The sequence below is a fragment of the Notechis scutatus genome, chromosome 1 (assembly GCF_049901735.1).
Source record: "Notechis scutatus isolate UNSWTSFEM ecotype Mainland chromosome 1, rNotScu1.2, whole genome shotgun sequence".
NCBI classification, from domain to species: domain Eukaryota; kingdom Metazoa; phylum Chordata; class Lepidosauria; order Squamata; family Elapidae; genus Notechis; species Notechis scutatus.
Genome location: NC_142009.1, coordinates 86,109,136 through 86,122,265, shown reverse-complemented (window position 1 = coordinate 86,122,265; position 13,130 = coordinate 86,109,136). Strand labels below are relative to the sequence as shown.

At 38.2% G+C, this 13,130-nt stretch overlaps 1 protein-coding gene across 1 annotated transcript; it reads left to right on the top strand.

Moving 5' to 3' along the window:
• Positions 1-554: 554 nt before the first annotated feature.
• Positions 555-12,613, top strand: IYD (iodotyrosine deiodinase). Its single transcript, XM_026666252.2, has 5 exons — positions 555-847; positions 8,400-8,582; positions 9,490-9,649; positions 10,466-10,622; positions 12,319-12,613. The coding sequence occupies exons 1-5, from the start codon at positions 667-669 to the stop codon at positions 12,499-12,501; spliced, it is 864 nt and encodes a 287-aa protein (XP_026522037.1). The 5' UTR covers positions 555-666; the 3' UTR covers positions 12,502-12,613.
• Positions 12,614-13,130: the final 517 nt, after the last annotated feature.

The window sequence follows — 13,130 nt, the reverse complement described above, 5'->3', positions numbered from 1 at the left end:
TATTGCTACAATAAATCCATCTTTTCCAAAGTTTCATTGTATTCTTTTCATTGTTCATTTGTGTTCATTTTGATGTTTGGGTAGGGTGGTGTGTTCGTTAAGATTATACTAAAGGAAGGCATGATGACAAAAGCTTTAATCTGGTCTAAAATAGATCTAAAATAGATCAGAGTTACTCTGAGGTATGTCAATAAATTTTACAGATAAATAAATAAATAAGTAAGTAAGTAAGTAAATAAAATATCTAGAGGAGAGCCTATGAGTTATTCCTAGTCCATTTAGGAGAGTTTTGAGTATCTTTCATTGGACGTTTTTGCTCAACCTTCAGAGATCTCCAAGCTCTCTCTATCTACTGGCTCATGATTTCCCAAGAACATAGTAGCAGTTAAAATGGTGTGGTTCAACTTAATGTAACTTGGGGTCAGATTTTGCAATAGGATTTCAACTCAGGTATAAAACAAACAAGCTTAATTCTGGGAAAGAAGCCAGATCTCATTAGAGGTTGAAGAGCAACTTCAGAAAATTCCAGCTTCAGGAAGCCAAGAGGGCAAAACCCTCTAAGTGGGTGGTTCTAATCCTTTTGGGCTATTTGTTTTCAATTTCATTCTAAACAAGAAGCATTTGCTGAGTGGGGATTTGTGATACCACATTTTATATTCATTGATTATGACGTTTTCTTTATTAACTCCAGCTGTGGTAGCACTAATCTGTGTCTTGATAGGGATAATATTCAGAAACAGCAGGAAAATACCCAAGACAGAGCTGAGCACAACCAGCAAAAAGGCAGTGACTGGCCCATGGGGCAAAGACATGAAAGATGGGACTGATTTACATGCAGAAGAAGAAGGTATGAAGAACTATTCCTGTCTGAGAATTGGGGGGAGGATTTGAAGTTCAACACATTGGAGAAGAACAGGTTGGGAAAGGCTGTTTTACACTAATGTTTAATTATTTGTGTTTTGGTATTAATTGGTAACTCCTATACAGCTGAAGACATGGAGTGGTTGAAGAAATGAAATAGATCTGGTGTGGTGCCTGGTGTTTTTGTTGGGCTCCAAGAGGAGACAAAAGTGGCAATAAGTAGCTTTGTAGCATGAAATGATAAGAGAATGACCTTGGGAGACAGAAGGAAGAACTGCAGCCTAGACGGTGGTTTAATAAATAAAATTTGAGTCTGAAGGAGGAGAAGTGGTGAACGTGCCTCCCTAGTTTTTGGGAAAATAATGGAAGGAAGTTTCTGTTATAGTGAGAGCCAGTTTGGTATAGTGGTTAAGGCATCGGATTAAAAACTAGGAGACTGTGAATTCTAGTCCTGCCTTGGGCATGAACTCAACTGGGTGACCTTAAGCCAGACACTTTCTCTCAGCCCGAGGAAGGAGGCAGTGGGAGGGACATGTCCAGGCAGTCTGCAAGAATCAGATATGATTGAACAGGAGGGGTGGTTAACCCCTTACAATAAAGACAGAGCTGTTGGTCTTGGCTATGCTTCTTTTCTGGATTACCTTGCAAGGCTAACATAGCCTGAAGTCTTCCTTTTTTGTTATGTAGAGTAATAACTGTAACTGATATAGGAAGCAGTGAAGCTGATCTGAGTTATGGAGAAAGAAAGCAGCAACAGTGTGCACATTATTGACAAAAGCACTTTACCTCTACATGTTTATTGAGATGTACGTCCCTGAAAGTTCAATACAATGTGTTCCTAGATGGAAGGCAATGGAATGTGCTTAGTTACAAGTGAGGAGCTTTTCCGAGGTGTGCAAATAACTAGATGCAGCTTTTATACATGCCATGTCTTTCCTGGTTTAAGTTACTAAAAAGCCCAAAGACCTGTGGATTTTTCCAAATGGGGGATAGAAAGTGAAAGAAGTGTCCAGCCAACCTGTTCTGATAGGGTGGTTATATACTCAAGGCTGGATGCCTTTCTAGAATGAGCATCTCTGGTTGATGCAGGATTCTGGATTCTCTTGTCCAAAGGACCAATCCTAACACTGCTGGCTGTGTTGGGAAGAAGGCAGCCCTATACGTTTTGCGAATTAGCCTCAGAGGAGAAAGCAAAATGCCAATACTACTCCTTCCTCTTATAAAAGATTTGCCTGAGGGGAAAGGCATCCATTGACTGACTCTTGCTTTAGGCCTGTGTTGTCTTTGCTCTTTAACTGAATGGACCCATCGACTAATGTTCTAGTGCAGGAGTGTCAAACTCAAAGCCCGGGGGCCGGATCCGGCCCACGGGAAACTTAGATCTGGCCCACAGGGTCGCCCTGGAAGCAGCGAAGGACCAGCCCGCAGTGCCTTTGCCAGTGAAAATGGAGCTCCGTTTTCACTGGTAGAGGGTTGCAGGAGGCCGTCGCAGCTGAAATGGAGCCCAGGAGCCCATTTTCTCTGGTAGAGTGCTTGGGCCACCACAGTAGTGGTGTTATTCAGCCAGTTCGCACCAGATCGGGTGAACCAGTAGCAAGGATTTGGTGTGGGTCACCGAACTGGTAGTAAGTTCTAGCTGGCCATGCCCTTGACCCGGTCACCTGGTCACCACTGACTCACTTGCCTGCCCGCCCAATGCTTGCTCACCCCACCCGTCTGACGCTGGCCCCTTAAGGTATTTCTTTCTTTTTTTTCCTCCCAACAATCAGCTGTTCATACAATCAGCTGTGCCAGGATTCCCCTTGCTGAGGACCAGGAAGGCAAAAAATGGAGGGAGGGGCTTAGTCCCCCTCCATTTTTTTCTTTCTGAGCCTCAGATGAGCCTTTAGGGAGCAAAAAACCCCTCTCCAGAGGCTCCTCAGAGGCCAGGAAGGTCCCAAAATGGAGCGTGGAGGAGTGCTGCGTGCCCCTCCCATGCTGTTTTCTTTTTCTTCCTGAACCTGAGGAACCTTCTGGGAGCAAAAACGCCGCCCCCAGAGGCTCTTCTGAGGCCCGGAAGGACCAAAAAATGGGTGGGAGGGCAACTGCAAAAAAGAAAAAAAACCCACGCCCACCCAGTCACATGGTTAGGCCCACCTAACCACACCCACCACACCATGCCCACAGAACCGGTAATAAAAAAATTTGAATCCCACCACAGACATCCCCCGACATGAGTGACATTGAGCTGGCCATGTCCATCCTGACCATGCTTCCCGGCTCCCCCCAAGGTCAAACACAACCCTATGCGGCCCACAATGAAATCGAGTGACACCCCTGTTCTGATGTCTTTCAGGAGTTGGCCTTCCGCGGAATATCCTTATGTTCATTGCATAGGCACTGGCCTCAATATGCATTACATTTAAGAATAGTAGGAATATGTAAATTCATGTGTCAAAATTAGTGTTAGAAAAAAAAATCCGGAAGAGGGGAACCTTGATTTACAAGTTTTCTTACCTTTCTCAGTTGTTTTCCTGGTCTGGATTGTGAGAGTGGTAATAGAAACCTTTGCCATGAAGAAATGAGAGAATGGATTGAAGACATAGCACACAATGTGTTGATTGGTGGGATGAAAACATCATATTTGCATTCTGTGATCAGCTGTTAGTCATGCTCAGCCAGGTTGATAAAAGACAGCAGTTCATTGCTTTTAAGCAAACAGATAGCTTGGGCCCATTAAGAAGAGTCACTTAATAGTGTATGATGGCAGAGTGAGAAAAGTTAAAGCACTTTTTAAAGTCCTGTCAACATCCAAAGAAAACAACCCTGAGCACTGTAATCAAAGCACTAAGTGGCAAGCATTGTAGGATCATGAATTTTGCTTCTAGGGGTCCATTTTGTCTCCTTATGTTTAACCAATGGATTATTTCACCTCTTTTTGATAAGAAAGATATTTTCTTAAGGATTTATGAACATTGATGATTTGGCACATAACAAATTAAATGGAAAAGTAAGAAGCCCTTCTTAGGCACTAAACAAACAGCATGAGGAACATTGTATATCAGTGGTGTCAAACTCACGTCGTCACGGTGGCATCATGTGACATATCAGGATTTTTTGCCCCCTTTGCTAAACCGGGTGTGGTCACGGCCAGCACATGATGCATCTGGCCCTGAGGCCAGGAATTTGACAGTTAGCAGCCAGGGGTGGGATTCAACCGGTGTTACTACCGGTTCGGTGATTACGCTTCATGCGCATGTGCACCAGATGTGCACTGCGTGTGCATATAATAAACCTTAAGCTGTGCTGCCCGGACAGCTGAAAAATGCTGCGCATGGGTGCGCACCATTTGAAAACCCACTTATTTACTGCTTTTTCAACCTCAGCTGTGCCGCACAAAGCAGCTGAGGTTGAAAAAGCAGGAAATAAAGAACAGGTAAGAGCCCGGGCAGGCGGGTGGGCCAAACAGCATCAGACACAGAACCGGTTTGGTGTCTGCTGCTCTTCAGAGCTACCGGTTCTATAGAACTGGGCAGAACCGGTAGCATCACACCCATGTTAGCAGCCCTCCTCCACTAATTCTTTTGTTTTGAAATTAAAGAAATGGGAAGTATTTCTTTCTGCCTCTTTTGACATGAAATACATAGCTGAAATAATAATTCTTACACTATTTAGAAAAAAAGAATGTGTTTTTTTGTATGTATGAATGTACATTTACAAAGAATGTAAAGGGAGAAATCATTCTGCAGCTGCTAACATCTTTTGTTTTTGTATGTACTTTTAAAACATTGCAAACCACAGTTCCATTTGCAACAGAATAATGCTGTACATACATTTTTTAAATGGTGCAAAAATAAAATTACAGCAATCAGAGCATAAACAACTATTCATGACCATACCAGCTAAATACCGATCAACAAATCAAGGCAAACTGGATTGAAAACATTTAAAGGCTTAGGCAAAAAGGAACCATTTGATTTGGTATCAAAGTGATATATCAGCATAATCATCCCATTCCTGAATTAGCTGTTGCTTCAGTCAGCAGTAGCAGTGACACTTCCTCCATTCTCTTCTTCCTCCTCTGGCCATTTGGATTGCTTGGAAGTGGCTGAGAAAGATTTGGATTACAGGATGGAAGTATGGCTCTTGGGGCCTGGTTTCTTTCTCAGCGCTTGCTATTAGCTTCCTTCGTCCTTTTCTCATGAAAATAAGGGTCAGTGCTACTGCAGAGAAGAAGCACTTGTGTGGCACCTATCCTTTACTCCAACCTCAATAACCATAGCCAGGGAATCTTAGCACTGCAGCTCTATCACCTTTGAGGTAGCCATTAAAATGTTTGCCTCAGGACACAGATGCAATGTTTTATTTATTTATTTGATTTGTCAATCGCTTACAAGATAATAGATATAAGTATCAACAGAGTTATGAATACATGGAATGAGTACCTGTAAGAAAAATAAAAGAAACAATAGGACAGGAATGGTAAGCACGTTGGTGCGCTTATGCACGCCCGCTACAGACCTCTTAGGAAAGGGGTGAGGCCAATAGTAGACAGTCTAAGGTTAAATATTTTGGGGTTTGGGGAAGAAACCACAGAGTCAGGTAGAGTATTCCAGACATTGATCACTCTGTTGCGGAAGTCGTATTTCCTGCAATCAAATTTGATCTGGTTAACCTTGAGTTTATATCTATTGTGTGCTCTTGTATTGTTATGGATAAAGCTGAAGTATTTATTGACAGGTAGGACATTGCAATATATGATTTTATATACTATACTTAGATTGGACCGAAGGCGGTGTAGTTCTAGATTTTCTAGGTCTAGAATTTCAAGTCTGGTGACATAAGGTATTCTGCAACGAGTAGAGGAGTGGAGAACTCTTCTTGAGAAATATTTCTGGACTTTCTCAACTGTGCTAATATCAGATACGTAATGCGGGTTCCAGACTGATGAGCTGTATTCGAGTATTGGTTTAGCAAATGTTTTGTATGCTCTAGTTAGTAGTATGATATTACCAGAGAAAAAGCTATGTAGGATTAGGTTAACAACAAGGTATTGACTATTCAGCCTGTATTTTATTTTCTATTTTTTTTTTGCCAGAGCATTTATTTGTTGAGATTTGAAGTTGCCATTTGTTTGACCATTCTGCTACACAGTCAAGGTCTTTTTGAAGGGTAGCAGTATTGTCTGTGATGCTGAATAGCTTTACATCATCAGCAAAGAGAATGCAGTTGCTCTTGATATGATCACAGAGGTCATTTATGTAGAGTACGAAAAGAATTGGTCCTAGAATACTGCCTTGGGGAACACCACTGTTGACAGGTATAGAATTTGATAGGACGCTCCCAATTTTGACCTTTTGTTGTCTGTTTGACAGGAATGCTTTTATCCAGTTATGCAGGTGTCCAGAGATACCATAGGATTTTAGTTTTAGTAGTAGTTTGTCATGTACCACTGAATCAAAGGCTTTACAGAAGTCTATGTAGATTGCGTCTATCGCTTTGCCCTGATCGAGTTGTGTAGTCCATATGTTTTTGCAGTGTAAGAGTTGCAGATTACAGGATAGTTTTTTCTGAAACCAAATTGTTTATTAGAGAGTAGGTTGTTTGTCTCTAAGTGGAGGATAATGGATTGGTTAATAATTGATTCCATGACTTTACAGGTGACGCAGCATAAAGAGATTGGTCTGTAATTTTCAACTAGGCTGGGGTCTCCCTTTTTGAAGATGAGGATGACCGTGGCTTATGACCATAGTTTTGGCAAGCAGCTGGTCCTGAAAGATTTTTCAAAGATTATGCTTAAAGGTTCGGCTATGGCAGTGGATAGCTTTTTTAAGAAGTAGGCACATATTCCGTCCGGTCCAATATAGAGAGATGGTTTTAGATTGCGTAGTGCTTTTTCAACATTGTTTTCTGTAAAATCAATATGTATTAGATCATTGTAGTTGTCTGTGGTTTGACTAGGAAATACTGAGCATGATCCATTGCTGTTTACAAATACTGAGGCAAAGAATATATTAAAGAGGTTGGCTTTAATGGTATCATCGTTGCAGTCTTTACCATTAGGTCCTTTCAGGGGTGGGATGGACCTTTAGTTTGTTGTTTACAAAATTGTAGAAAGCTTGGGTGGAATTGGTGCGTAGAAGGTTTTCTTCTTGTTTAATGTGATAATTGGTGCATTCAGTCTTTATCTGGGGGCATAAATTTTTGTATCGGCTTTTGAAGTTGGCAACGTGACCAGATTTGTTTTTCTGCCAAAGTGATCTCTTTTTGGATTGAAGCTTCCTTATTATTAAGGATAATCTGTTTGTTCTGGTTTTGGGAGTTGCTATTGGTATATATAGTTTGATGACTCTTTTGACTTCAAGTAAAAATATGTTGTAATGGTCTTCAACAGTATTGCATCCAGTGAATAGAAATTGCCAATCAAGGGATGAGAGATCATTGTCTATAAGATCATAGTTGCCTTTTTTGAAGTTATAATTGGGGATCACATGTTGATTTTTGTATGGACGTATGTTGAGACAAAAGTCAATCATGCTGCAGTTACTGTTGGAAAAGAGTTCTCTAATTTGTATTCCATAAATTGAATTCAAACTATTGCAGAATATGAGATAGAGGCAGTTGTTACTAGTTACTAAATTACTAGCTGCTAGTTACTTGTTACTAAATGTGTACTTACCCTCCTGCTCTTAAATAAAGTTGGTGCCCAGAGACTAATCAGTCAAATACTGTCTATAGCAGGGGGAAAACCCTGCCCTTAGGTTTTTTAACATCTAGCTCATACAAACCCATGTTTAAACAAGGACAAATGAAGCTATACTGTAATAGTTTCCGTAGGCCATTCCATAGGCCACACTCATTTTAAGGCAATGGTTCTGCAGGATTTTAGCTAGAATTGTTGTAGTTTCCTAGCTCTATATGGAGATGCCAGAAACTGAATTTGCCTTTTTCTGCATACAGAGTATATCCCCCCAAGACTCAGCAAGTATGAAAAAATATTATTTTTGATAGTCTTCTATAAATATTACTTGTTTCCTCCAAAATTCTTTGTTTATTTTTTATTTATTTTTTATTTATTTATTTTGATTTGTCAATCGCTTACAAGATAATAGGTATAAGTATATACATAGTTATGAATACATGAAATGGGTACATATAAGAAAAATAAAGAAACAATAGGACAGGGATGGTAGGCACGTTGGTGCGCTTATGCACGCCCGCTACAGACCTCTTAGGAAAGGGGTGAGGTCAATAGTAGACAGTCTACGGTTAAAGTTTTTGGGGTTTGGGGAAGAAACCACAGAGTCAGGTAGAGTATTCCAGACATTGAGTCATATTTCCTGCAATCAAGTTTGGTGCAGTTTACCTTGAGTTTGTATCTATTGTCTGCTGTTGTGTTGTTATTATATTATTATAATTGTTATTATGTTGATATACAGTTAGATGCAGTAGTTAATAGGACCAAAGATTAGACTTTTTCTTTCCCATAAAAAATAATTGAAATCCTTTATCCTGTTTTATGTTTATTTTTGTATTACTTCCTCCACTTCCTCCTGAAGATGATGATGATGAATGGAATGAATTAGCTCACATCCCTTTTTCAACTGAACGTTACTCTGAAGAAGATATGGTCAAAAGATCAAAGGATTTTTATGAGCTCCTCAAAAAGAGACGATCTGTTAGATTCATCAGTGATGAGCCAGTTCCAAGAGAAGTAATTGACAATGTGATTAAAACTGCAGGTAATACTCTTTGTAAATGGATTTCTTGGAAATGATTAAAACTAGAGTAACTATTCTAGCATCCTGTTATCTTTCGCTTCAAAAATATCAATCTAAAGGGATCTTGTACGATATCTTTATAGGCGTGAACAACATTAATAAGAAAATGGTGCTCTATGTGAACTCAGTCTCTCTATAATAATTCAGTATTAGTTTCAGTATCTTTCAAAATCCCTCTTCCAACGTGATAGATGATAGATGGATAGAAAGATGATGATGATGACAGACAGATAGAGGCTCTTTTCAATTTACCTCAATAATTCCCATACTACCCACTTAACATAAGAAAAGAGTATGTATCCATATGGTAAAGCTAAGAAGGAGGTCTACTAAGTTGAATTAAGATAAATACAATGCTTGCTTGTCACTCTGTACTTGTGTAAATTATTTTTCAGCACAGGCTTTTGGTGTAAAACATATAGCCTCAGGAAGTACATCTCTAAGGTACAGTAACTATGGGGGAGCTCATATAAGGTAAAATGGAAAATAAACAGCAGTGTTAAACATATGAATAAGATAATAGTTGGAAGCCAAAGTTATCCCTTATATTGCCTCTATGAGTCACAGAAGGTGCCCTCCTTCCCAAGGCTTTCTCTTTTATAAACAAAATGTTTTTTCTGAAGATCATGATCCATTGTTTTACTGAAACTAGCTTTGTTGTTTCATGTTGAGGCAACAATTTACAACAATTTAATTGAAGTTAATCTAATCAATTATCTGACTGAATGCTGTCATCTTAGCACATAGTTGTATCCCAGTTCCAAAAGTGATGAGGTTTAAAGGTGTGATGTCTACTTTTTCTTTTATTAGAGGATCATCAGGTAGCTCTATTCTTTAATCCAAACATTTCCTTTTTATTAAATTAAAGGAACATCTCCTAGTGGAGCACATACTGAACCTTGGACCTTTGTGATTGTCAATGATAAAGAAGTAAAGCATAAAATCCGGGAAATCATTGAAGAAGAGGAAGAAATGAACTACATGAAAAGGATGGGAGACAGATGGGTTAATGACTTAAAAAGGATGAGGTATCAATAGGATGATTGTTGCAACTTGGAGGAAGTAATCCTTATGTTCTTTAGGTTATGGATATAAAGATCGATTAAAATCTAGCTTATTAGTGTCATTTTTTCCTGAGTACCATTACATATTCCTAAAGACTATCTTTTGTCATATACATCCATTCATACAATCATTTGATTATATACAGAACAATCTAATTAATCATGAAATAAATGTTTTTATTTTTTATTAATTATAGTTAGCAAAGTTCTAAAATGGTACCATGCCCTCACTATATATATTTTCTGTGAGGTTTGAAAATACATTTCAGTCTGTTTATACTTTTAAATATATCTCTTTCCAGCATATTTTTTTTCTTAAAAATACCAAATTCTACTTCATTTCTCACCTGACATTTGTATGGCAACAAATTTATTGCAACTGTGATTGAAACAGTACAAGCAGTAGTGGGATTCAAATTTTTTTACTACTGGTTCTGTGGGCGTGACTTGATGGGCATGGCAGAGGAAGGATACTGTAAAATATCCAGTCAGAGATGGTATTTGCTGGTTCTCTAAACTACTCAAAATTTCCGCTACCGGTTCTCCAGAACCAGTCAGAACCTGCTGAATCCCACCTCTGAGTACAAGCCAAGGTGCTGGACAAAATGCAAGCAGTTTTATTTGTAGGTAGAAAAATAGTAGGTGTTATGTCTGGCAGCTTTCAAATGGTTTTGTAGGTTTGCCACCAGACTTTTATTGTATAATACATTTGCATTTTATAACTATTGCTAGTGCAAATATTTAATATTAAACCGCTGTTTAAAAATGACTCTTTCTTAGGACAAACTGGATCAAAGAATATTTGGATAGCGCTCCGTACTTGATTCTCATTTTCAAGCAGGTGTATGGAATACTTCCAGATGGGAAAAAGAAAACTCACTACTACAATGAGATCAGTGTTTCTATCGCATGTGGCATCCTTCTCGCTGCCTTAGAGGTATGCTTGCAATTTGGGTAAGATCAAGAGCATAAAGAAATATAATCAACGAGGAGGATTATGCACAACCATTGTTTTTTTAGGAAACTAATGCCTGCTTTCACTATACATTTTATCTTAGACCACATCTGGGGAAAAAGAGAAATTGGTTCTGTCTTAATGGAAAGGTATTTTAGGCTGCACACAATATTTAACAGAATATACAGGCTGTTGTAATCTTGGGAGATTGGGGGTTTTCATTTAACTCTATTGAGCAAGTTTAGGGCAAAGTTAACATACTAAAATTCCATGACAATCTGTCAGTGTAATATAAGCACATTTATTCTAAACACTTAATTTATATTGTATATATTTCAGCTCGAGCATTGCAAATAGCAAACTTGGGCCCTTTGTTTTAGTGGACTAGGCTTTCTCCAAATTCTTCTCTATTTTTTAAAAAAGAAAATAAGACTAAGCATATAACTTGTATAAGGCATATTTGGGACTTATCCCTACTGGTTTATCCCCAAGACTCATTTTCTATCATTGTAAAATTCAGGCACAAAACAGTGAATTTAAGTAATAAGAAGGCAGATTCAATTAAATTTGGGGGGGGGAAGAATCCAAGCTGTGGTAGTTTAACATTGAAACTACTTGGCTTTCCTTTGCTAGATGTGTTTAGATGGAAGCCAGTGAAAAATGTTTTTTTTTTAAAGTTACCTGCACTGTGTGAAGTCTCAATAAAAAGCCTCTTTGAATTCTATTGTTCTATCCAGTTCTATTGCAACATTCAGCTCTTCAATAGATTTCCCATGCATCCTCAAAGAAAAGCCAGATTTATAGTTTTTGAATGATAGCTTCACATTAGAAGATCTATGGCATGAGTTATTGAGTTTTTGCCCCAACTAAAAGGAGAAACAAATAACAAGAATTATGTATATGGTAAAACAATGAAACATTTCATGTAATCTTTTATGCATAGATTTTATAGACTACAGTCCATTTAATCAGAAAGCCACACTATAATAATTTGCTTGTCTTTATATTATATGATTCTGGAGTTTTAGCAAGAAGCTGAATCCCTTTGGAATTAAGTATAGCATATGTTGCAATATATATTACAAACTGACATGTACGTAAACATTATTAAAATGCCTGAAAATAGGCTAGTTACAAAATTTGTATGGACATAATGTGATGAATACCTTATGAATTCTATTTGACTGAAGAGCAGGTAATTTTGTATTAACCTGAGCAGAAAATAATTGCATTGCATCATAAATGTATATTACAGAGTTATGAAAATATATCAATATTGAAACGTATATAATTGCAGTATACTTTCTGAAGAGATTATGCATGTTCAAGCATATACTTATGTTAGATACACATACACTTACTTATCTATTATCTATGTATCTATCTAATCATTTGTACAATTGTTTGTATGCCACCTACTCATCATATAATAAGAACATACAAACATAAAACATGTATAACAAATCACTAAAGCTGGTTCTCTTTGCAAAATCCTTAAAGAATTGTTTCAGTGTGACGTTCTTAAACAGGGAAGGGGTCTCTTGGCCTAAGGGACAAGGTATTCCAGAATGAAATACTGTGGTGAAAACTTGAAGCATGTACATTCTTCAGAGATTTATAGGGCATGAACAAAGTGGATGAAGAACACTTTCATATTTTGTTTTCTTTTTGCTTTTAGAATGTGGGCCTGGTGACAGTCACTACAACGCCACTGAACTGTGGCCCACGCTTAAGAGTTTTGCTTGAGCGCCCACCAAATGAAAAGCTGCTTCTGCTGCTGCCAGTTGGATACCCCAGTAAAGACGCCACTGTGCCGAACTTCTCCAGAAAGCCACTGGATGACATTATGGTGGTTATATAACCCGGAACACTTGGAAATATATTTTGATATAAGAACCACCCAAAGAATATTTGCTCTCCTTGATTATTTCTGTAACTGCATTCAAATAAACGGAAGCGTTTTTGCATCTAAATGTGAATCTATGTGTATGTTTTGTTAGATGTACCTTAAAAGTTATCATAAAGAGAATATAAGCAATGGAATATAGTAACAAACCGTCAAAATGTGATTAGAATAGTCATTGATTATTATGACTGGTTACGCCAAGGGAAAAGCTGAAGTGAGATTTTAGTGACTTTACTCAACTGAGTTTCTAATTATATTTTCATTTAACTTAAATTTACTTTCTTAATATTTTGAAGCATTAGCTTTGTTTTGTGTGTTTGTGTGTGTGTTTGTGTGTCCACAGTTCCTTCCCTGAGCCTTGGCTCAAGGATGGCTCAATCACTGTTCTTTAAGGACATATTTGCCCATGCAGCCTTCATCTCATCCTTCGCCCAGAGATTGGGTCAAGCAACTCCATTTATTTTGATCCAGTGTGGAATAAGTTTTCTTTGCCTTTTCCCAATACAAGCCTTCCAGTATCTGTGATTTAGGTTGGATGGTTGGGACCAGTGGTGGGATTCAATTTTTTTTTACTACCAGTTCTG

What these genes read in the sequence shown, in the direction of transcription:
- IYD (XM_026666252.2), top strand. Translation starts at nt 667, where the DNA reads ATGACGTTTTCTTTATTAACTCCAGCTGTGGTAGCACTAATCTGTGTC. An exon ending in TTTACATGCAGAAGAAGAAG is followed by an intron (nt 848 to 8,399) that starts GTATGAAGAACT and finishes TTCCTCCTGAAG; the next exon opens with ATGATGATGATGAATGGAAT. An exon ending in AATGACTTAAAAAGGATGAG is followed by an intron (nt 9,650 to 10,465) that starts GTATCAATAGGA and finishes ACTCTTTCTTAG; the next exon opens with GACAAACTGGATCAAAGAAT.